The sequence below is a fragment of the Ambystoma mexicanum genome, chromosome 1p, assembly GCF_040938575.1.
Source record: "Ambystoma mexicanum isolate Mex_15411 chromosome 1p, UKY_AmexF1_1, whole genome shotgun sequence".
Classification (NCBI taxonomy): Eukaryota; Metazoa; Chordata; class Amphibia; order Caudata; family Ambystomatidae; genus Ambystoma; species Ambystoma mexicanum.
This window is the reverse complement of record NC_090921.1, coordinates 1,312,089,509-1,312,115,443: the sequence shown is the minus strand read 5'-3', so window position 1 is coordinate 1,312,115,443 and position 25,935 is coordinate 1,312,089,509. Positions and strand designations below refer to the sequence as shown.

Here is a 25,935-nt window from a genome sequence, read left to right as displayed (position 1 = left end):
GCAAGCGGATAAAGAATATGATGACTAAAAGAAAGTTCTGAGTCAAGATAGAGACCCAGGTTACGGGTCACAGAAGAAATAGGTAACTGAGACCGAGGAAATGATATAAAGAGAGGTGATGTAGACGAAGAAATGGTAGACAAAGGAAAAAAGATAACCTCAGTTTTTGCAGCATTGAGTACTAAAACATTATCTGATATCCATTATTGGATGGCTGGAAGACAGGTGCTAAGTTATCGGGGGAATCCCACAGGAATTGGAAGAGAGTGAAAAAAAGTAAATTTTACGCCTAGAGTGATCACATCTACTAGGCACGGGTTAATTGGTCTTTGTCCAACTGGCATGGCCAATGGCCATGGCTAGTGGGCCCAAAAGAAAACTATTGCTGCAACATGTATAGTGGCTACATCCATCTCGGCCGTGCACACACGCCATGAATGAAGGCCAGGGCTAGTGAGCCCCAAAGAAACTGTTTGTACGTTGATTCCCTGCAGGCCGATTTCATCGTAAGCCGGGTCCAATGTTGGTGGTGCAGGCTATCATTTTTACCTTTGTGGTGTCCCTTTCCCTAAAGATCCCTAATGTGGGGGACACCCCCGCAACCCCTGTTCCCTCCATAGCCCTCCTCCCCCATTCACAAAAGTCTATCGTGCAGGGACAATCCCGCCACCCTCAAACTCCTATTCCCCTCACCCATGCCCCATTCCTGACAACATACAACCCACACACACAAATACATACACCCTACCCCTCCCCAAAGCCCCTCATTACCTCACTGTCCCCCATCTCTTCCTGAAGATGTAGAGCGCAGTAAACGCATCTGCTGTTCCCCACATGCCACAGTTCATTGAAAACGGCCTGTCAGGGATTTCTTTTTAACAGCTCGGCCAGAATAAAGAACCCGATTGGTGCAACATGTACAGTCGCCATGGCCGAAAGTCATGTCTAGTGCACCCCAAGGAAACCTATTGGTGCAACAAGTACCTTGGCCAAGGCCGAGGGCCATAGCTAGCAGGCCCAAAAGAAATGTATTGGCGCAACATGAACAGTGGCCACGGCCAAAGGCCATGGCTAGTGGGCCCCAAAGAAACCTTTTGGTGAAACTGACCACTGTCCCTGGCCGAAGGCTATGGCTCGTGGTCCCAAACAAAACTATTGGTGCAACATGTAGAGTGGCCACGGCCGAAAGCCATGGCTGGTGTGCACCAAAGAAACATATTGGTGCAAAATGTACAGTGGCAAAGGCCGAAGGTCAGTGATGTCATCAGTGAAGTCATCATTGTGGTCATACGCTGAACAACAGTGGTCGCAAAGTTAAGGTGGACTTGCTTCAAATGCAAGTGCTGAATTTCAAGGGAATTGTTGTGTTAAATCTGATCCCCTTAATTCTCTCTTAACCAAGGTTTTTTCACTGAATATATATAAATACAGATTTTAAAGGAGACAAACGAGATAGAGGGAGACCAAAGAGAGTAGAAGGACAATAGAAGAGCCATCAGAAGATTAAAGCAGACACCAATAGCTGCGTGGCTTTAAAAGTCATAAAAGGACGAGCTTCCCAAAGCTATATATATAAACACAGTCATGCTTCTGCAAGTGGCGTACAGCCTCTGAGTGGATGCCTGCAGGGTGGTTTCAGAAGCGTGTCACAAAATATGAAAACACACCATTGTTGCACAGGCAGGGAAAGGCTGATCAACAACGGTGTGTTTTCATTACACGGCCTGCGGTAGTGGCCGTGTAGTTATGGTTAAGTTTCTCAATTCATAGGAAGGGCACTTTTTGGGTGGCTTATAACTTTGCTCCCCCTGGACGAATCCTTACCAAACTTTGCACTAAAAGTATATGGTCCACTCTGAATCATAGACGCAATGGAAAATATATTTTGCTCATGTCTACAGCCCAAACCGCTGGACGGATTTTCACCAAATTTGTGATGTCATCTTTGATGTCCTGGGTGTTAGCCTTAGCAGTGCACGGTGGTGGCATGAGTTATGGTTGCTTAGCTTACCATAACTAGCAAATTTATGAGGTTTTTCGGTTTTACTTGTAACCATAACGTCCCTTTAACAACATTTTTTCCCTGAATTTGGTAGGTTTTTATTAGTGCAACGTAACCATAACATCCCTTTAACAACGTTTTTTTAACTGAATTTCATAGGTTTTTATTAGTGCAACTTAACCATAATGTCCCACAAGTTACATTGTGAAAAGTACGATAATATGCTAAGCCGACTACTACATCACTACGGAATGCACCAGGAATGCTTGTGGGATGTTGCTATGGTTAAACGGTGGAATATATAGAGTCGCACTGACCAACCACTTCTGCGCTTGGTGGCATTAAACAGTGCTGGATGAGGGTGACCTGCGGTTTCTATTTAATTTTCTTGCAAGGATGATATATCCATGGGCGTTGCAGCAACACACACCAATGGGGTATGTTCACACGTTCACGTTGCGTAACATATTTTACATGGCTGTTTGAGACTGTCCTTGCTACTACTCGCACGCATCGTCATCTTTTCCTTTCTTTTTTGCATTGAAAATTGAAACCTACCCGTCTCTGTCTTCAATCACTGAAAACAAGCTCCTTTTGTTATTTGGCCTTGAGCGCTAGTCAGCAACTGTTCAGAGGACACAAGTTGTCGAATAGCCACAAAAAATTATAATATCTACTATATTGAGAGTGGACATTCCAAATGTTAGTTTACACTTCTGCAATCCGTTGTTCAGAGCAGTTGTTCATCAACAGAACGTGACAATGGAATTTCCTGAAATTATGTAAATTCAAGTTTACATAATATTATTATTGGGATTAGAAACGACTAGGATGCTGTATGCATAATAACTAATTCAATAATGTCTGAACTGGACTTGTTTTGGGTTGTTAGCTGAAGCATATTGTAATAATTATTCATCTACGTCAAGCAAACGCCACCAGCATGCAGGGTAGTGATATCTGAACCGTGTTGTTCCATGCAACATACTGTTGTATCCTAGATGCTCATAAAGTCGGTGTTTGGGGCAGCGGCAGTGGATAAACCTATCCGTGGACATTTGGTTCGCTTTTCCATCAGTAATCTTGCCAGTATCGTTATAATGACATATGTCTGTGGTTCAACCTGAAAGGTTGCTATCTTTGTCTTTGTTTTCTGCATGTGGTTCTCCAACCCATTGGGAGCTATACCTACTTCACAGAGCTCCCCTTTTATGCAACTCGTGCTCTCAAATACTCCCCCATTTTGTCATGTGTGTGGTTTGTGTTTATGATTAGGTTTCATCCAGTTGTGAGTTATACAGTAATTTCTTACATTCCATTACAAAACTGCGACTCAAATGTATTTTTATTCTCTTATGTACACATATATATTGTACTGTTCTGGATCTGTCACAGTTTCCAGCTACCGTCGGATGGATTCATCAATAAACATTCGAGGATACACATGAATGGAGCTTTTTCCATTACCATTATGTGGGACAGCCGACAGGGACAAATCTGCCCATTGGTGGTACAAGCAACAAGGAGTAACCTATCAGCCTTCCAGAAGTAGCAACGTGCAGAAGCGAAACCGTTGCGCTTGAAAGTGCAAATAATCCATAACTTCTCCCACAAGGACCACCATGTGGGTCATTCAATTGTTTTGCTGGTGTAACATAAGGACACACAATAATTATCGTTAATCATAATCGGCGTATCATGAAGAAGTTATAAATCACAATCGAGTCATGAGATGTTCCTTACCTGTAACTTACATGGGAAAATAAATATTGTTAATTTCATGGACTTAATACTCTCTTGTAAAATAAAAGCACTTGTTACATTGCAGACTATTGATGTTTCCTTAAAACATTATATATTCCAATACTATTTCTGGCAAGAAAGAGAAGGTACGCTCTGTGTGAGGATATCTCTGTTTATCTTCCTGGTTCTGGTGATGACGGGGCACGTTTGGCTACGCCGACCACGAACGTAATGGAAATACATGCAGCAGGTCATTCAGACAAGTTATGTCAGCTTCAGGAGTGCCTGATCTGTGATATTACTGTAAGGGAACTTGAACTTAGGTCAATACATCAACTGATAAGATTAGCACATAATGGCCTTGCCAAACACGTTGTTTTCGCACGTGTAAAAGTGAGGAAAACTAAGGTAGGTTGCATAGAAAACGTTTTATGATCGATCACAGTATGCTTAGCAGGACATGCTGGAACGATCGGGACAGTTAAACTTTTGAGCGCACTTCCTCTTTCATTTTATAAAGATTTTCCACTGTAGAGTTCTTCACAATCTTATAAAAACAGCACAGAAATCACGCTCAACCCTTAAAAATAACAGCAGAAGACGAATCCTGGAAGCTCTCATTGACAGTGCAATGTTACTCAAAAGAAAATTGTTTATATTAATTTTAACCACAATGAAACCTCTAACAAAATTAATCAGTAAACTAAAAAAAGTACTTCGAAACATGCGCAATGTCAACAGAGACCTTTGCAAACTTCTGTGCAGGTGAGTGGATTCAAACAACCAGCACAGAGCCATATTTCAATGAAGAGGCTCAAACCAGTTCAGTAAAATTTGATGGTGATCCTAGGCAGGTGGCCGAATTCTGCAACCATTGCAGGATTCATTTCTTGTGTCGCCCCACGCATTTCAATCAGGATAAGGTCAAGATCGGGTATATCCTGGGAAACCTAGCCGGTAATGCACCTGGTGGTAGCCAAGAGTCAGATTTTGGAGGATTTTGTGGCCTTTGAAAAGGCTTTCCTAGAGGTGTTTCAGTCCCCCAACCTTGCTGCCACTGCTCAGAATCAGCTCATGGATTTGAGACAAGGATCTAGTGACATCATTACCTACATCAGTCGCTTTCGTCAACTTGCCACTGATTCCCAATGGCCTGGAGTTACCCAGAAGACCCTTTTCTGTAGGGGATTGAGGGAGGAATACAAGGATGAGTTACTTCACATCCCTAAACCAGAAACTTTGAAGGCCCTTCAGGAACAAGTAATGCAGATTGATCACAGATTGTCCGAGAGAAGGGGTGAGAGGCACCGTTTGGAAAGAACTGTTCCGAGATATGTGCCAGTACCAGTCAAGACATGCGGTTCCGCTGAATCACCTTCTGAACCCATGCAATTGGGAGCGGTCAGAGGGCCCCTATCTGACGCTGAGAACAAACGAAGAAGAGACCTTCGGTTGTGCCTGTATTGTGGGGCCTCTGGTCATTATCTCAACACCTGTCCCTTAAGACCACTTCGGAAGTCGGAAAACTGAATGGCCTATCGTATATGGGGAAGGCAACAATGGGCCTTTCTTCCTCTCCAGTCCTTCCTGAATCCATACAAGTCCAACAACCTATGCAACCGGTGGTACTCATGTACCATGGTACTTGTGTATCAAGGTTTCCTGGCCAGCAAAGGAGCCCATCGAGGTACAGGGGTTGTTGGATTGTGGAGCCTCGGGTAACTATATGGATGTCGATTTTGCCACTAGAAATGGTATAACTTTGCTAGAGAAGAACTGTGCTTCAGTGGCGGAAGTCATCGACGGCACTTCTTTGTCTTCTGGTCCAGTCCATCAACACACTGAGACTTTGAGCTTGCGGATTGAGGAACATCATGAACAGATATCCCTAGATGTTATCAAGACACCCTCATATCCCATCATTTTGGGGTTACCTTGGTTGTTATATCACAACCCAAACATCAATTGGGAGACTCAGACTTTAGTTTTTTGTTCTGATCGTTGTGTGCAGGAATGTTGTGGTACTGGGCCGTCTTCGATGCAACTGTCAATCGCCACCCAGACGGAGGGAGATGGCATGTCCCGCCTACTCTCAGTTTCATCTATACCCTCTGAGTATTCTGAGTTTCACGAGGTCTTTTCTGAACCAAAGGACATTCCCTTACCATCTCACAGAACCTTTAACTGTGCCATTGATGTGTTACCCAACGCTGTGATTCCACATGGTAAGGTGTATACCCTGACTACTCAGGAGAAAGAGGTGTTACTGGAGTATCTCGAAGACTGTCTTCAGAAAGGGTATATTACGCCCTCCAATTCACCAGCAGGATACCCTTTATTCTTTGTCAAAAAGAAGGAAGGTACCTTGCGTCCATGTGTCGATTACAGACAGCTGAATGACATCACCAGGAAGGATCGATACCCACTCCCCTTGATTCGGTCTATTTTGGAATCCTTACATGATGCACAAGTTTTCTCCAAGCTTGATCTCCATGGGGCCTATCATTTGGTACGAGTAAAATCAGGAGATGAATGGAAGACGGCATTCAAGACACCATCTGGGCACTACAAATACCGAGTCATGCCCTTCGGATTGTGCAATGCTCCTGTTGTCTTTCAGCGACTCATGGACCATATATTGTCTGATTTGATTGGAATATCGATCTGGGTATATTTGGATGACATTCTGGTGTTTTCCAAGGATCTAAGGGAACATATACTTCACGTGAAGGAGGTCCTCAGACGGCTACACAAGAACAATCTTTATGCCAAGGTTGAGAAGTGTCTTTTTCACCAGGATCACATTGAATTCCTTGGTTATGTAGTCAGTGCTTCAGGCACACATATGGACCCTGCTAAGGTTCGTGCTATTCTGGAATGGAAACCTCCAAGTGATAGGCGTTCTCTTCAGCGTTTTCTTGGATTCATCAATTTCTATCGACGATTCATTCTGTCCTTCTCTCAGTTATCCGCCTCTCTATCCAGTCTGGCCAGTACCAAGAAACCCTTTGACTGGGGGCATGAAGCTGCTGCTTCATTTGGACAACTAAAGAAGACCTTCAGCACGTCTCCAATATTGCACCATCCTCAGGACAGCAGCCATTCATCGTGGAGGCCGTTGCCTCAGATTCTGCAGTGGGAGCGGTACTACTCCAGAATGACCCAAGATATGGGATGGAATTCCCTGTGGCGTACTATTCCAGAAAGCTTACAGCTAGTGAACGGAATTATCCCATTATTGAAAAAGAACTCCTGGCCATCAAGACCGCTTTTGAAGAATGGCGTCATCATCTTCTGGGGGGCCGATTTCCGTAACTTACAACCGTAACTTACAATTCTTGCATTCTCTTCAGTGTAGGAGCTCCCATCAGGCTCGATGGGCCTTCTTCTTCTCACACTATGATTTCCACATCACCTATGTACCAAATAGCAAGAACGTGAAAGCAGATGCTCTATCCCGCTCCATGGCTGATGACATCGAACACAAGGGCCGGAACCAGTCTGTGATTGCCCCAAAACATTTTCTCCTGGCTCTTCCATCATTTCTACAGAGAGTAGCTCAGGCAACCCTGGCGGATCCCACACGAGTCACTTTGGTAAGACGCTCTCAGATGAGAGAGAAGGATGGATTGCGCCTTTTTCGGAACAGATTGTACTTACCAATGGAGGAGCTTCGCAAGACGATATTACAGGGCTTTCACGATTCCAAGATAGGGGGCCACCGTGGCATCTGGTCTACACAAGAACTCATTGCTTGACAATTTTGGTGGCCTGGACAGGCTATTCAAGTCAAGCGTTATGTTGAATGCTTCCCCATCTATGTTCAGGTCAAGATCCTGCGCAAGAAACCTGTAGGCCTGTTACATCCCACAGAAACTCTGCCTTATCCTTGGCACACGATTGCTACTGATTTCATTGTCAACCTTCCGCCTTCTGAAGATCATACATGCATCATGGTTGTTGTCGACTGTTTTACCAAGTTGGCACACTTCATTCCCTTTACAAGGATTCCTACGGCCGCTCAGTTAGCCCAGGCCTTTCTGCATAACATCTTCCGCTTGCATGGATTACCTGCCAAGATCATATCTGATCGAGGCTCTCAATTTGTTTCATCCTTTTGGAGTCAACTGTGCCAACATTTAGGTATCCACCGGGCACTCAATTCTAGTCATCATCCACAGACCAACGGACAGACCGAATGGACTAATCAGACTTTGGAGCAGTATCTTCGCTGTTTTGCCAATGATTCTCAATCTAATTGGATGTTGCATCTTCATTTGGCCGAAGTTGCGTACAACAATTCTGTTCATTTCTGTTCCTTTGGTCTTCACCCCAGGTTGCTGCCTCTGTCACCGATCCAACCCATTGTGGTTCCTTCAGCTGATCGACTGATCGCCGAGATTCGAGATCTGCAACATCGAGCGGCTGGTACCCTGGTATAGGCACGTGAGAACATGAAGGTGCAGGCCAATAAGCATCGGAACCTTGAGCCTTCATTTCGGGTGGGGGATTTAGCATGGTTATCTTCTAAATATCTGCCTGCTCGAAATTTGCCTTTGAAATTGGCTCCCAAGTACTTGGGTCCTTTCCGAATTACCAAGAAGGTGTCTCCGGTAGCCTTTAAGCTTGCGTTACCTGACTCTTGGAGAGTTCATCCCGTTTTCCATGTTTCCTTGTTAAAGGCTTACCTCCTGGACCCTTACGGGCGGTCCTGTCCCCGACCTGCTGCCATTGATATCGAAGGCTCACCTGAATTCGAAGTTCAAGAAATATGTGATTCCCATTATTTTCAGGGGAAATTGCAATACCTGGTTGATTGAAGGGTTATCCTGCCTGTGATCATACTTGGGAACCAATGGAAAATGTTCACGCCCCTCGCTTGGTGAAGGAGTTTTATTCTTGCCACCCCTGGAAACCGGGTGCTCCTGGTCTCTCTGAGGGAGGGTTATGGTGTTAGGGCACCTACCTGCTCTTCGCCCAGTGCACATCCTCGGATATGGCGGTTATATCCACAGTTCTGACTCTGGAGGGACAGTATTTCATGGCGAGTCGCCTGCCGGCATAACCGTTCACATGCGCGGGCCTAGCGGGTAACCATGAACTATGGGACAAGCTAGTATTCCAAGCCTCGTTCTGGTTCCCGCTCGGCCACAGCACTTGCATTATCCAGCCCCGGCTCCAAGCCTCGTTCCCATGCCGAATGCTGTAAATAGCGTCCGACTTCAGGAACAAGTCGCGTCTTAACGTGGTTTGTTCCTGATTAACTGCAGCGCTTGGTGCTTTACCTGCTTTGCTCCTTGTTCCATCCTGAACCTTTGGCCTGTTTCCTGGCCTTGTGCTTCCCCTTGCCTGGGCTCCTGGGTTTCATCCTTGGATCTGGGTTTACTGATCTGTACTGGGTGCCTTTGTATTTCCTGGTTGTTCCCCGAAGTCTCCTGGCTCTTCCCTTGCTTCCCACCTTGTTTAGTCAGTTTCCTTGCCTTTCTAAGGTTCTTGCCCCCTAGGTTCCTTGGCTGCCTGCCCTGGGGTCCTTAGGGTTCTCTTCCCTATTCTCTTGCCTGCTTGAGTGTTTTTGGTTCTGCCCAGCATCCCATTTGTCTGTTGACTGTTCCACCGTCAGGACACTCTCTCTTCTTGTGCTCAGTTGGGTGCCAGCCCTTGCCTGCCTGGCCGGAGTACCAGTTCCACAGACTTCCTCCAATCTATTCTGCACAGCTGTGGAGTCCTTCTGAAGAAAATCTCCTGCCGTCCCAGAGTACAGAGACTGACACACACCTTGGATTTATCAACAGTTTGAAGAACTCACCACCTTCCCTGTCCGTGCTTGCACTGTCCCGATGTCACGTTAATCCGCAGGGAAGTGTATCCGTGGTGTCTGGAGTTGATCCCCATCCATCCCTGTATCATTAGGGTTGGATCGGTGTTGCCTCCTTGCGCCATTTTCTCTTCACCCTGCTCCTGGACCTGTCATTCTGGCTTCTCCGGTACGACCAGCAACTGAAAACTCAGGTACGCAGCATTCAAGGGACGCACACCTTAACAGAGGGTCGCTACCGCAGGCCCTGTAAAATATATATATATATATTATAGTGCACCGGTCACACAGTATAGTATTGAGTTCCACAGGAAACCCGAAACATTAATAGCTAATAACCTTAGACTCGTATGACGGATTTGGCAGTAATCTTGTAAACACAATTGTACTCATGGGCCTCCCCAGGCTTGGGAAAAATCTATTAAAAAAGAGAAAAGTTATTTAGAAAGTATAAAAAGACTATTTTTGCTCAAGATCACAGCCAAAGCAGCTGGACGGAATTGGACCTGGTACGAAACAACTTGCGCACAAAGCGTTGATTCGATTTCCATAAAAGGTCTAGAGTTATTGTGTCTGGAGAAGGTGCCCCCTTCTCCCAAAATTATAGCTATATCACCCATGATGCTTTGCAGCAGAGAGGCCGGCAGGCTTTTCAGAAATGAAAAAACAGCCAGTTCAGTTTTTCAAGTATTGATAATAACTTTTAATTTGCTGAATGGATTTGGATTACATTTTTAAAAAAAAGAGTTGGTGAATCCCTCCACCCCTCCCCCCACCGATACTGCAAATATTGGTAACAAAATCTTGTAAACTGAAAATGTTATTAAGAAAACAAAACACCACAGTTTCAGTTTTCAGCCCGTTCCTTTTCTCTAGAGAAAAAGTACAGTTTTTGAATAGCTGTAGTGTGAACATTTTGACCAAATAAGAAACAACTTGGGCACAAAGAGCTGACTTACATTTCTTGGCTGGTTTGGGGTCAATTCATCTAGTATTTTTTTAAATATTTGACATAGAAGTGGGTTTCCCCTGCTCCTTAAAATCTGTATATCGACCTTGGTGCCTTTTACAGCAGAGAGTCAGAGCGAAGCTAATGACTTTTGACTTGCAGGATGGATTTGGATGACATTTTCCAAACAAGCCATTTGTCAAGAGCCCCACTAAACTGGACATGTTGGAAGCAATTTGTTAGAAAATAAAAAAGTTATTACGAAACAGAAAAAGCTGTTTTCAGCCTATTGGATTTATTGTCCCATAGATGAAAAAGTGCAATTTTTGAACAGCCGCAGCGTCAAAACTGCTTGGCAGATTTGGAACAAATAAGCAACAATTTGGGCACAAAGCATTGACTTAATTTCCTTGACTGGTCTGGGGTAAACATGTACAATAGTTCTCAAAATATTTGACAGAGAACAGGGTGCCCCCGGTGCCTTAAAACCTTTAAATCCGTCTTGGTGCTTTGCAGCAAAGAGGCTGAGAGAGGCTAACAAAATGTCTGCGAGGTGTCTGGGGTTATTCTGTCCAGCACTTGTTAAAATATTTGACAGAGAAGGGGGACAGAAAATTATAGCAACATATTTGGCCCACAATGCATCAGCAAGGCTTTTCAGAAACAAAAAAGCCACAATTATCTTGCTCGATACAAGAGAGAACAGCGGTTATAATGGGTATAACCGGAATTAGCCAGAAATGAAAAGTGGAAAAAATGCCCTTTGGAGGGGGAAAAGGATGAAATGGCATGGGGCTAGAGGTGGGAAGGGGGAAAGAGCACACTATGTGAAATTGGGGAGTTAGGGTGGGAGGTGACTGGAGACCAAGTTCAGGACTCTAAAATTTTTGCATAACCGGGGTTATCTGGTGGAATAACTGCAGTTATGGGGAAATTATCTTTTTTTTTAAAAGAGAAATGTACAAAAATAAGACTAAGACAAAAAAGATGGGTGGTAATGGATGTGGCCGAAGGCTATGACTACTGGGTTACTTTAAGGAACCGAATGGTGCAATATGGAAAGTGGCCAAGGCCAAAGGCCAAGGCTAGTGGGCCACAACAAAACCTAGTGGCCAACATGTCAAGGGGCCACGCAGAATGGCCGTGGCTAGAGTACCCAAAAGAAACCTAGTGGTGTGTCCACGGCCGAAGGCCAGGGCCACTAGTCATGGTTAAAGGCTTATTTAGTGGGCTCGTTTAGGAAACCTATTGGAACAATAGGTAGAGTGGCCATGGCCAAAGGCCATGGCTTGTTGGACCAGATGAAAGCTATTAAGGAAACAAATAAAGAGGCTACGGCTGAATGCCCGTGCCAATGATACTGTTTTAAAGGCTAGGCCCTGGCTAGTCGGCCTGAAAGCCATGTATTGTTGGCCGTGGCCACCTAGTGGGTCCGAAAGAAAGATATTGGGGAATGTGTACAGAGGACATAGCACCTAGTGGGCTACAAGTCAAGGGACCATGGCAAAAGGCCATGGCTGGTGTGCCCAAAAGAAACCTAATGGTGTAGCCACGGCCAAAGGCCATGGCTATTGGGCCCATTTAGGAAACCTATTGGGGCAATATGTAAAGGGGCCAAGGCCGAAGGCAGGGTCCAATGGTCATGGGTGAAGGCCATGGCTAGTGAGAGGGAAAGAAAGGTAGTGTTTTAAAAGATAGAGCGGGCATGGCCAAAGGCTGTGCACACTAGCCAGGGTCAAAGGCACTGGCCAGTGGTCCCAAAAGGCATGTATAGTGGTCACAGCCAAATCCCCTGGCCACTTAGTGGGCCCAAAAGAAAGATATTGGGGGAATATGTACAGTGGAGACAGATGAAGCATGGCTAGTGGCCTGTGAAAAAACTATGGTATAACAAAACCCTTGAAATGCACTGAAACAACTTTAGTTAAAGTATAGTTAAGTTGATCAGATTTAACACAATAAAACCCTTGAAATTCAGTGGATGTGGGAAGTCACGACCGGGTGCCTTCCCATTGATGTCCCCCATAATGCTATGTCCCCCGTAATGCCATTTGGTATGTCCGTGTGACTCCCTTCTCTTATAATATCTCTTATAATATGTATGTGCTAATGGGCTTTGCAATAGGAACGTGTCGAGTTAAGCTGGTCATGGAAAGTACAAAACGTTACCAGCTGGTTACTCAAGTAAAGCAAAATACAGCAACCTGTTTCACAGCCCTCCGGCCACTTGATCACATACAACATTACACTGTAAAGGCCACTCTTTATAACAGGACATAAGCTCTATGGTTACCATGTTCTCATCCAGCCCTTTTCTACTTTCATTACAAGCCCAAAACACGCAAGAGGCTAGTATGATAACCATGTCGGCCATATTGTCATCCCTTGCTAATCTCGACAGACGAGGGCATAAACACATATTGAAAGATGGCTATTGAGGAGTGCTTGGAGAGTGGAAAGGATGTAAGATGGTTAGCAATGGAAAGTAATGCACTTTCAAAGGAGACCTGCATGCTCAGTTTACAGAGGAGAAGAGGATGGACTGAGAATAAAAAAGCCAAATGCCGGAGAGTAAAGCACTCTAGAAGTTCTGAATCGACAGGAAACTTAGAGAGCTGGAAGCTGGGTATTTGCATTAAAGTTTGGCCATTGATTGACAAATTATTTGTATTCTACAATGACGACAATTGTATTACAACCCTTTTTGGTATATGACAATAGCAAATTCCGTTCAACCTTTCTTGCTTAATTTCTTTACACGCTTTTTCTCTTTACCTTTTTTGCTGATGGCACTCCCCAATTAACTTCAACTGCACCCTTGTATCTTGCCTTCTCCTTTAGCCTTACCCTACATTGATCCCTCTTGACCTTTTCCTATATTTAAATGAGATTTAATTTTTATTTCCCAGGTCTTTATAACCGTAACCCTAATCCTAACCATCCCACCCACTCCTTCTCTTATAATGACATTGCCTTTCTCCTTTTCCTTTTTTCTTCATCCTGTTCATTTTTACAGGAATGTGTACTTTGTCAATCTTAAAAAATCGTCATAAAGGTACTTTTTTAATCCATCAGTGTCCTAAAAACCTAATACTAGAGCGTCATAGTGAGCAGTAATAGAGGTCTAGCATGATGGAAAGGGGGGGATCTATACAATAGCAATAACATCCGCGCCCAGATGCCTTAGGGTTTGGTGCGCTAGATAAATTGCTAAAATAAATAAATAAATACATAAATCCGATCCGGCAGGCCAGATCGGGTCATAACGGCCCTGGGCCCAAGTTATAGGCCCGAGCGCAGCAAGGATCGGGTGTTATTGCTATTAGCATCCTGGGTTTTACATCTAGAAACCCGGGGTGCTAGCAGCAATGTATTTTTTTTTTCGATGAACGGGACGAATCGCAGCGTCCCATTAATTTAAAGAAAATACTTACTTAAGATGGCCACGGTGGAGCTGGAATAGGGGGTTCCATGCAGAGCCCATCTTCCATTTCTATGGCAGATGACGGGCCTGGACGGAGGCTGGAGCAGCAGCAGCGATTGCAACCGCCAAAAGAATAGGGTGAGTGGGGCAGAGGCATGGGGAGGGGAGACGAGGAAACGATGATGGGAAGGGAGTGTGGGAGGAAGCTGGTGGGGTGGGGAATCAGCCATCAGGCTGCTCAGACCATGGACTGAGGTAGTGGAATTCAGACCGCTATCCGAGCAATCTGATTGTTGGGCCCCCCCCACCCCAGGTGCTAATAACGGATAAGAAATTAGAGGGAGAAGGTTTATAAGCATTAGCACATAGAAGAGGAGCAAAGAATGAAGGAATAAAGACTGCTGATTTTAGTAGTTAAGTGGTTTGAGGTCTGTTGGGCCCTAGAGCATAGAAAGCTTGGCATACGCCTCCATGTGGGCCATGCCTTCCTCATAGACTGCCTTCTCTGCCTTCTTGGCCCTTCATCACGTGACTGTGAATGCTTAGCTCTATGTGGGCCATGTCTTCCTCATAGACTGCCTTCTCGGCCCTTCATCACGTGACTGTGGGTGCTTAGCTCTATGTAGGCCATGTCTTCCTCATAGACTGCCTTTGTGGCACTGCGCCACGTGACGTTAGGTGCTTACCTCTATGTGAGCAATGTCCTTCTCGTAGACGGTGTTGTTGTTCACCATGCTGACGATGGCGACGCCCAGATTGCAGCGGATGCCGAAGGAAATGCAGAAGCCGAGGCCGCTCATGATGGCGATGATGTACCGGCGCGGGAGCCCGAAGCAGGTGCAGTCCACCAGGGGCTCGTGCTTCTCCTCGGCAACCACGGGGCGCCCCTCCTCCGTGAGTTCAATGGTTTCCCCATGCTTTTGCCTTTTCTCGAGAACCCTAGAGGAAAGCAGAAAGACAGAGCTCATTAACTCTTAAGTGGACACGAAAATTGACATAGATCCGGAGCAGCTTGTGTTCAAAGCAGACCATTTCTATTACAAGTCCTCTAATACTGGGTACATGATGCTTGCGGCTCCAATCAATACTCAAACATTGCTCTGAAGTGGGAGACAATATTCTGTGGAGTAATAATAGTGTCTTCTTGTATTGCACTTCATGCCAGACTCCTCCATCTTCTAAGCATCGTATTAACAGGTGTTATTAATACCCCATTGCATTTATCGCCCTGGAAAGGATGAAATACCAAGTCTGTCCAGGCACAGGATTCGAGCTTGCAAAGTGCAGGCCGCTGTCATGGAAGAGACCAATACATAAATAAATATATAAATATCCACCCTTGCCTACACCACACGGTGCACACTTAGCAGCGACGCAAATCAGTCAAGTTGCCGTGCGTGCAATTAAATCAGCGATGCCAGTGCAGTAATTGCAATTTCAATTGCATTAAATATGGCTGAAATGTTCACTGTGACTCAAAGGGAGAAATGGGGCTTGGGACAGATGAGCCAAGTGTAGGGTGCCATTGGCCAGAAGGGCTCAGTGGGGCAACACTCTGGCCCATGATCCTAAGAGATTTTCAGGGTAACCACTGAGTATGTAAATGAGTTCCCATGTGGATCAATTGGATGCAGATTTATCACTGGTTATGTTGGATATCCTGAAAATGGTTCTATGTTCATTTATCCCCAGTTTTTTTCCGCTTCTTTCCCCCCCACCATTCCCCCTTGCCCTATTATTTATTCCCTATACACCAGCCCACCCTACCCCTTATATTCCCCCCACCATAATTTTCGATGCTTTTTTTTCTGCAAAACATTGTCTGCAAAAAGTGCCACGAAAAAAACTGGGTCATTAATGAACGTACCCCTAAAAACATGGCCGTTTTCCGTCCCTGAAGGACTGGGGTTTTACAACCCTGGGCAGGGAAAGCAAAGGGGGCAGGAGTGTCCAGCTGGTGAGTGAGATTTAATAAGGAAAGCAAAGTGGGCAAGAGAGTCCAGCTGGTGAGTGAGATTTAATAAGGAAGTGAGGGATGGTGCTAGGGGGAGGGAATAGATGGAGTAGTAAGAGTAATAATGATGACCGTGCCCTCTGCCGGGCCTGGAGGTAAGGTCATGATGGTTGCTTTTCCTCTCTCGAATCGGGGTCGTTAGTTCTAACCTCGCAAATGCTGATTCTCACAGACACATGTGCACTATCAGAGGGGATAATTGTGGGGACAAGAGACTCGCAGTCAGCCCTTCCATGTATTGAGGTATTCATTGGCTGACTAACCCCACGTGGATGTGACACTGTAGACAGTGCCCAGCCACCGTGGAGTGAGTGGCTGTGCTGCGATGTGACTTTTGGCGCTCTACACGTCAAAGGCCGGTTTTTCATTTCCACTTTTGCATGGGTGGCTGACATTTAAAATGGAAAACTGAACCAGTCATACCAAGCATGAGCTAATTCAGGCAGGGAGATTCTGCCAGGGCTTTGAAGAGTCACCTGGCCACATCAAACTTTCCCTGCCCTCTTGGGAACAGGGGGCCCAAGACACAAACGTCTTCTGCAAGTGAAGAGTACTTTAAACAGTGAAACTGCCTGCTCGCAACAATGTGCGGGAAAACCTTTGCGTGAATCGGGCCCTGTCTGTTGGCATGGTATCGAATGTCTGCTGGATAGGGCAAGAGGCAAAGCAGGAAAGAGCAATGTGGCCTTTCTGAGTGTTACTAGAATTATTCTTATTATTATCAGGGTATTTATTGAGTGTGGGTCTAGCTTAGGGAAGCAACAGAGTGCTTTACAATCATGGGGGGAAGAACAAGGTTAGGGAGCAGAGAAACAAGGGATTGGGGATGTAACAACATGGGAGGGAGGGCAATAGCCAGCAATGGCACTACAAGTAACCAGGGGAGTGTGAGGGGAGCTGGGAGCCCAGGCTGGTGAGCAATAAAGACATGCTATAGTTATTAACCCAGCAGCTTTTAATATTTGGAAATTGGTAACTCAGTAGACAATTACAGACTGTGTATTTATCATATTGTATGATTTGTATGTTTTGAATATGGGAATATTTTTATTTTTCTATGTCCTCAATTATGACATTTGTTTTTTGTTTTATTTAATTAATTAATTAACCAATTAATTAATTAATTAGACTGATAAATGTGATTTTTTAATTTTGTTTATTAAATGTGCAAAAGTGTGTTTTTAACGGAATATAAACTAAAGGCACAATAAATAAAAAATAAATAAATAAAGACATGCAATGGAATGCATTCTATCGCATGGAATGAATGATGCTCAACAGAGGTGTGCTAGAGTCCTCGTGTCTTTACTGGGCTACTGAGTGCAATGACCTTTGGTGAGTCCTCTTGCTGAGGATGCCCTGTAACTTCCCCTGGCGGGGATCAGCAGTTTGCAAGGGTCCTAGTTGGTCCAAGCCAAAACCTATGCAGGTAGAATGAGCCGGGAGGGACTGGTCACGATTCAGATGCTGCAGCCAGCTCCCTAAGAGCGTGACTGATAGGTCATCTAAAGTTTCACATCATATGTCAGGGGACTGTCGCAGGGGCACATTTCCAGCTATGCTGTCACTCCACACCCTCACTCTCGCCTTGCCGTGAGGTGTGAGGGGGAATGAGGCACCTTTGTTGCTATAGTGAGGTTTCACATTTGGCAAGTGGACAATTCCTGTGCTGGGGCGTGAGATACTGTACTGTGCTAGGCAATGCTAGGGTCTCGTATGTTTTGCTCTTGGACCCCTGGCCAAATTGCGGCCTGGTTACTATGGGCTTGGTAACTTACCTTATTGGCAACAAGATAAATGGAGATAAAAAAGGCACACAAACCAGCTATCATGTTGATAGCAGTTTATTTGATGTATATGTAGTATCCTACTTTTGCCTAGTAATAGACTACACTGTACACTGCACCGAGGACCATTGGAATGCTACCACTCAGCTAACAATGGACTGGTAAACCCTGACTAAGTACTCTGCACTAGTATTCCCTGGTGGGTGTGGCCTCGTTCAGCCCCTTAGGGCGTGGAGAGACAATTCTGCACCAGGCCACGTCTGCGGTGCAGCCCGGGCAAAAGAGCGAAGTGGCCTGTACAAATAGAAGACCTTTGTAATGCTACCACTCAGCTAACAATGGACTGGTCAACCCTGAGTACTATGCACTAGCACTGCTGGGCTGAAGAGTATGAGGCTGAGGGAAGAAAAACATTGAGGGAAAGCAGAGAAGAAGCAGCAGGACACTACTGGCTTTCCCTGGTGGCCGTGACCTTGAGCAGCCCCTTAGGGCGTGGAGAGACAATTCTGGACCAGGTCACATGTGCGGGGCAGCCCGGGCAAAAGAGTGGAGTGGCCTGAGAGGCATAACAGTCTGCCCCAGTGACAGTCTTATCAAAGATGTATTATTGTAATGCTTTATACATGGGTGCCATCAAACACATCATAAAAAGAATGCCCTGAGGATGGCCTTGGGCATTGCCAAGAGAGAACACATCTCAGCAGCAAGACGTCATACCAAATGGTTAACCATCAATGATAAAATCCAGCTAAAAACGGTGTCGCTTATCCACAAATGCCTCAACAATGCAGCCCCTCGCTACCTCATGCAGAAAATTACCAAAAAAACATCTCTCCGTCCCACCAGATCTGCCAACGCCAATTGCCTAATCATACCTAGATTCAAATCAACTAAAGCAGGCAGAGGTAGCTTCCTGTCAAAGCAGCGCAGCTATGGAACTCACTCCCCCCTGCCCTGAGGGTAGACCAAACATTTCTCAAACTCAGATACAACATCATTAAGTGGCTCAGGGAAAATGACTACTGACTGCATCAGCGTTTATCTTGGACCTATCTACTTATAGCATCGTCCATTGTCCTGATGTCTTCCCATTACTGTTATCTACGTCTATCTTGTGTAAATATGTATATTAATGATAGTTCATGTCTCTATATGTATTGTCCTCTATAATTAATGTAACTGCCTGTATGCCTTGTATGACAGTAACCCTGTATACTACTTACCGCTAAGTTGAAAGCATTCTTGTAACCTTTCCCATTCCCTGCGCCCTGATAAACCCTGGGTCTGGTACGCACAATAAATAAACAAAACAAACAAACAAACATTTGAGGCCATCCCAGAAGACTCAGAAGTCCCGAGCTGCACGTGCAGTGCAGTTCAGGTGAAGATCACAGACCTGGCCCGCCAGTGCTTAATTTAAAAATAAATGTTTGCGGGGGGCTCAAATAATTTCGAACACGCCTATGACACGTCAGGATGGGTAGCTTTGCGTCCTCTGTTGCCACCACCCTTGGCTGCTCCCCAGGCTGGCAACATATATGGGGTTAAAGCTGCAACTCCCACCGGCTTATTGTGGTTAACGGATGTACTCGGTCACTACGGCAGATGTGTGATTTGCAAATATCAATCAACATATACATAAAATAACATACTCGTTGTATCTTGGCATGAGACACATGTTTCAGTGTGTCTTTAAACATAATCACTGTTTACATTTTGCTCTGATTTAGGTGTTCATTATGTGACTGGCAGTTACAATAATAAAGTTGCCAAAACACCACTTCATAATCAAACTGAGTCTGACACAATAAGTGCCGGGGCTCCGAAATAAATGCTAGGGCTGGTCCCTGGCAAACACCCCCACAAACGGCCTGCAGAGCCAGACAGGGGTGGGCCAGTGAAGGTCCTAGCCCTGGGCTGCATCAACAGTGCAACCCGGCAAAGCGCAGAGGAGCCTGAAATTAGACAGTCGACCACGGGGAAAGATAGGATGGGCTGTGATGATTAAAGACCCAGGCAGCGTCGGCAAGGCGGCCCAGTGAAAAGCGTATCAGACGCCATGTCCCTGATGAAGACTCCCCCCTTCTGTTAGCAACAGGGAGCAGGGCAGTAAAGCAGAAGCGTGAGGCTGAGCCAGAAGTGGGCCCACCCATGAAGAAGCATCAAAGGCGCCCGAAGCGCCCCTTCCTCGGGCACGGGGCACTGCAAGTAAGAACTGCTCCTCTGGGGCGGTGCCCCCAAAGGACACGGTGAAGTACGCGACACGAGCCGAAGAGGTAAAAACTGTCTTTATTGTTTGCATACAAAGATTGTCCTTTACAAATAACCGGCGCCCCGTACCGCAGCCTCCACCTTCATTCTCACATCCCCAACCGTCAATCCTCTCTCACGTCATTGCATTCCACATTCACTCATACCACGGGCTAGAGGCCTCGAGACAAGACGCCTCGGGACGTGGAATACTACACATGGGTAACCACGGTAAAAACATTATTCTGGATAGTGGCACCGATGACAATTACAACAGAGCATGGAGCATGCATGTGCCGGCACTCTGGGGCTAGAGAGGCCAAAAGGAGACAAAGGTACTGTGCAGAGGTAGTGTGCAGGACAACAGTCCTGAAGAAGGAGGCCTGTGGGGCCTACATTGGGGTGCCGTGTTTCTGACAGCAGCAGCTATACATATCTGAACATAATATCTGTATGGTCAGATAGCACAGTGAGTAAAGCGCTTGCTTTGACATCTGTGCAGAGCCTGCTGACACAGGTTTGAATCCCGGCAGGGCCAAACTCAGCCTTTCATCCTCCCGAGGTCGATAAATGAGCATCACACACCGTGGGTAATAATAAGCAGCGCTCAGATACCTGAGGGTTCTTTGCGATATATTAATGCAAAATTATTATTACAATTATAGTTCTTCTTCTCTGGATGGCTCCTGGAGGGCCGGAGCCGGTAATTTCCATCTGTGTTTATGTGCAGTTCTACATTGTTATATATCACCAACTTGGTTTAAACAGGCTTGGGGGAAAAACGTACACCTGAAAGTAGAAAAATCAATTTGAGTGAAATCACGCATGACCCCACCCCACCTAGTAGCCAGCAATGGAAGTTCATCTCCGTTCAGAGCCCGATCAGCAAATCATTGTGGGTAAGCAAATGAGCTCAAATTAAAGCCTTTGCTATATGGCAATTAACCTTGTTTTATAGGGCAGTGCTACTTTATGCATAGTTTTATCAACCCAAGACAGACATTTCACAAGGCTGCCAAAGAACTACATACCTGGTGTCACTTTTATTGGGCATCATCAGTGCAGTATGGCCTTGACAGCCTTGCAATTGGAGCATTGGGCATGTTTATAAAACACCTACAAAGGTATGGTGGGTTTAAAAAGGTTTGGAAAAAAACGTTCACCTCAAATGTGAAAGTAGACAAATTAATTTGAGCCAAGTCAAAAGGTTTGTATTTGTGCTAATTTGCATACATAACTTGGCTTAAATATATATATATATATATATGTCCACCCCGGGGAAAGATAGGATGGGCTAAACCAGTTGGGCATCCCTGGTGTAGGTGAACCAGGCTGGCAGACAGTGCGCTGCCTGAAGAGTTAAGAGATTGAATTTCAGAATGCACACAGGGGCAGTGGGGTATGGGCCAGCAAGGACAGGGAGAACGGGCCCACCTGACTCTGTCCTAGGTCCGATGGCCTTTCAGAAGCATTTTGGCGCCAGCTCACAAGAGATCAGTTCACCACACGCTGTAGCCGCAGAATCCTGACTGCCCCGGGAGTCTGCGAGATTCACCGTCTCCGTTCATCTCTCGCACTACTGGATTTTAAAGTTGTGTCCTAAAAAAAGATCCAATGCTTTAATAATGCGTGTTTACAAAAATATTGTGCTAAAATTTGATAGTAATGTAAAGGGATATTTTGACCTGTGGAAGGAAATACACAGAGGCAGCGGCCCTTCGGCACTTGGCACAGTCAGTCAATCTGGGCAATTCTTTCCCTCACATTATAGCCAGTTGCAGAATACCTCACGGAATCCTTCCTTGACCTCAGAATAGGGTCATTGCTGAGTTCCGGAACTGAGGTGGGACCGACCGGGTCTGCATGCCTCTGTGCCGCAATGATTGGCGCGCAATCTGAGGGTTCAGCTGCTCTAGCAGGGCTATTTGAAAAGGACATTTGATAACACGCAGGGAGTTTAAACTCTGTTCCCCGTTTTGAATTGTTGTATTTAAAAGCAGGTTTACTGCCGGGCCTTCAATCCTTTCCCGATGGAAATTAGGGCGTATATACACGTCCTAAGGGTAGACAAAGGGTTTAGTCAACGTGGTATTGATTCACTCAGCTTAGAAGGCCCGCCCATCACACAGTTCCTAGGTGTGCGCCTTACACAGTGAGTTGCCCTCTGGCTTCAGTGCTGGTCACCATCACCGGGCAAAGTCAGGAGGTGGCCAGCAGCTAAAGGGTTATTGCGACAAGATGGAGCTGTTCCATTGTTATCCACTCAATGGACGCAATATCGGGTAATGCAGGTGAATATCAGAGGCACCCCGCGACCTTCCAAAATCGAGTGGAGTTAACAAGGCCACCTGGGTCCAGCCTCTGAGACCTAGTGGAACCCCTGAGGTTGCACGCTATCTTCTGGCCTTCATATCGCCTTATGCCGCGGACCGCAAAGCCCTTGACTTTGCAGTGTTTTCTGCACACTGCGCAGCCACTCACAAGATCCCTCTCTCAGCAGAGACCCATTTAAACCGCCCTGCGGTACTCTTCAGTGCAGCAATCACCTGGCGCTTCCTGGCTGCTTGACCTTCACAGTACGTCCTGCTGGAGAGCGCTGCAGCGAGCTGCATCGATTCTTCATGCATGAAAAAGATGGAATGCATCAGTGCTTTCCTTGCCCGTCAGCCATCTCAAGGTCCATCTCAAGCTAGAGGACAGTCTTGTGCTGAATGGGAGACCTCCCCTTCATCGCTCCCTGAATCGCCCGGATGAGAGCCACTGGGATAAATTGGTCCCGGGACTCGAGCGGTCCACCCTGATGACTCATCGAGGAAAAGGTGGTGATGTAAGTCATCCACAGAGCCCTTTCAGGGTGGGTTCCTGATTGGTCAACTCCTAGAAAAGTGGTTTCAGATGTGAATGCCTTTGCATACTACCCTCAGGTTTACAATTTCTCATATCTGGGCAAAATTCGGAAGAATGTGGTCTGAGCCTGTCTGAAAAGCAGGATGGTGGGATCTGGATACTTCGGTATCATTCATCCTGGTTTCAGAGGTTTCCAGACCAAAAAAAGTCCTCCCTTGTCCAGATAGCCATCTGTTTGCTAATGGCTGCCGGACGTAGTTGTTTCTCAGCTCTTCTCTTGTTAGACATGCTATTGGCCTCCAATGCTATTGATGACGTGGGGCTGTCACACGCATCTGGCCATTCCCCTTCTGTAATGACTAGGCAGGCGAAGAACGAACTTAGTAGGTTTCGGGGTAATATCTTGCCATGGATTGACTAATTCCTGCAAAACAGGACTCACCAGGCAGCCATGTTTTCCCATACTTCACCTGTGTGCTCGCCCATCTCATTATGGGGTCCCCCGTGGACATGTGCTGTGACCCCTCTGCTTGGAAACATCATCTGCATGGACCTCAAAGTGCTGACGACCCCTCTAAGAGAGCCTTCTGCTCGAAATTGAGCAACGTCCCACCAAGGCAGGGCTAGTGCCAGGAGAAATGGAGGAGAAAAACAATGGAGGCCAGAGAGTGACAATAGGCTCTTACTGGAAATGGTAAAAGCAAGACTGAAACAAGAAAACACAGTTTGGACAAGAATGTCCTTGATGAAAAAGGAGAGGCGGTTTGATAAAATATGGGGTGGTTTCCTGAGTATGGAATCAGATTAATCCGATAAAGATAGAGAAGATATGACAGATATTAAATAATTACATGAATTTGCACTTATATTCATAGCTTGAAATGTGTATTTGACAATGTAATTGGTGATGTTTCCCTTTCAGGGTGGTGTAGTGGGACATGCAGGTTTCTTTGAAAAAGGCAAGGGGAAATCAAGTAAGTATGACTTTGGAGAGAAAAACATAGCGATAAAAACCTAAACCAGAGCATCAGCCTCTAGCGGTTCCATGTAATAATGTCCCCTCAAAAATATCGCCATGCAAAAAAAATTCTAAAAATGTGCTGTTTTTTGTGGGGACATCATTGCATGGAACATGCGGGGGACACCCCCGCAACACCCAAACCCTTTTTATTTTTACATGGGTAGCGGGGAACACCCCAGCAACCCCCACTGCCCCTGTCCCTATATATATGATCACCTATATGTCACCATGACCTTTTCCCGGCGACATTATATGCTGCGACCATATACATGTAAGCATATTATTACCTGATCGCCCCTCTAACTGCTTAGTAGCAGTTTGGGAAGCAAAGCACGGCTTCCCAAGGCCAGTCACAGGTGCAAGCATGTACCTCACAGATCTTTGTAGAGAGGAGGTGGGTATTCGTCATTCTGAGAGTTAGGGTTTGCCAGCCAAACATAGAATTTGCCAGCTGCCTAGAAACCCTTGCCAATTAATTCTGGGAATGAACGTCCTTGGAGACAAGCATCGATATTTCCATCTTCCCAGGAAAGTTGAAAAAACAAGCAGGGACAAGATAAGGTTTCGGGACGAGGCACGCAATAGCACGCCAATCCCAGATGCTCTGTGGATAGCGCCATGACACCTCGAAACAGAGAGGACATTTTGTGACAGCATGGCGGCGAGTAGGCAGCCTTTTGCTAGGCGTTCCAGTCTCTGCAGGGAAGCATTAACGCTGAGAAACGCACATGCCACTTGGGGCGGCAGAGATCTGCTGTGGAAGGGCGCAGTGGAGAGGACGTGGAAGCCAAAACTCCTTTTTGAGTCTCTAAGCATACACAGAGAGTAAGGGTGCAGATGGGTGATGGCAATTGGGGGGATCACTTAGTAGTGTATCAATCCCTGTGAGGGTAAATTCTACATCTACCCCTGCTTCCAATGCACGTGAAGGGATACGAGAAGTGAGGAAAGGAGTGCGGACCTACAGCTGGGCGAGCCACACACAGGAGAGAGGTGCCCTACTTTCTCTAGGACCATGCCTTTGTGAGGGGTGTCTATTCATGGGGCTCATCCGTACCACTCTATGAACATTTGCAGCCAGTGCTGTTAGGCAGTGGTTTGTTGGTTGCAGGATTCACATGAACCATCCATTATCCATTGCTTGAGGAACCTATGTAGGTTTGCTTTTGGAAACATACAAAAATGCTGGAGCAGAGGCAGACAATGGTCCAAGTCAGCGGCTTGGCGGCTGAACAACAGATGAAAAGAAGCAAGTGTCTAAGACAGCTCCAGATGCTTGCAGCAGCTTGAGAAAAGCATTTCTAGGTGGTGGAGCCAGCTCTCAAATGGATTGAAGCTTGCAAATAGGCTCCAGAGCTTTTTCTAGATTTCTGGGTGCTGGTGGACCTTGTCTAAAGCTAAAAACAAAGAGGTGATGGCTGGAAGGTTTCGAATGAATCTTAACCTCTGGCAATGCTCTGGGCAACCCTCCAGACCATCGTTCTTTGCCTGCCAAGCCATTACAGAAGGGGAAAGACCATATGCAAATCAGGCTTGGTCCCACCCCCAAAGGGGTAGTCCAGCCTGAACTGCTAGGTAACATCCCTTCTGCACGAGACCACAAGCAACCTTAGACGTGTATCAGCCTTGTTGGGCCTCATCAGTGAGGAGTAGCTTGGGTCTCTAGACCCAGCAGACAAGGGACCCACGTCTGGGCATACCCATCCCACTCTGGGTGATTTACGCAAAACAAAGGAGTTGATGGCTGGAAGGTTTGGAATTAATCCTAACCTCTGCCATTGCTCTGGGCATCCCTCCAGACCATTGTTCTTTGCATGCCAAGCCAAAAGGGGCAGCCCAGCCCAAACTGCAGGGAGGGTTAGACAATGCTTTGGGCTTCGCAGTCCACCTATAGATGTCGCGGTGCATTGTGGGTTGGGTCTGCCTTCAGTTGGCTTGCTCTTCTGGCAGGAACGGGTAAGGTTTTACGGCTAAGTCATGGTGCTATAAACAAAGATACTGCATCGTTTTGTCATGGACCCTCACAAATGGGACATCATGGGAAGTCTCACAAATTAATGTCAGCTTTCAAGAAATTCTACAG

General features: G+C 46.0%; 1 protein-coding gene across 1 annotated transcript in view; it reads right to left on the bottom strand.

Moving 5' to 3' along the window:
* Window positions 1-25,935, bottom strand: part of SLC17A7 (solute carrier family 17 member 7) — a 422,432-nt gene that overhangs the window by 193,140 nt on the left and 203,357 nt on the right. Inside the window, exon 2 of the mRNA XM_069606405.1 lies at window positions 14,620-14,872. Coding sequence (XP_069462506.1) covers window positions 14,620-14,872 — 253 coding nt within the window. The remainder of the gene's footprint in view (window positions 1-14,619; window positions 14,873-25,935) is intronic.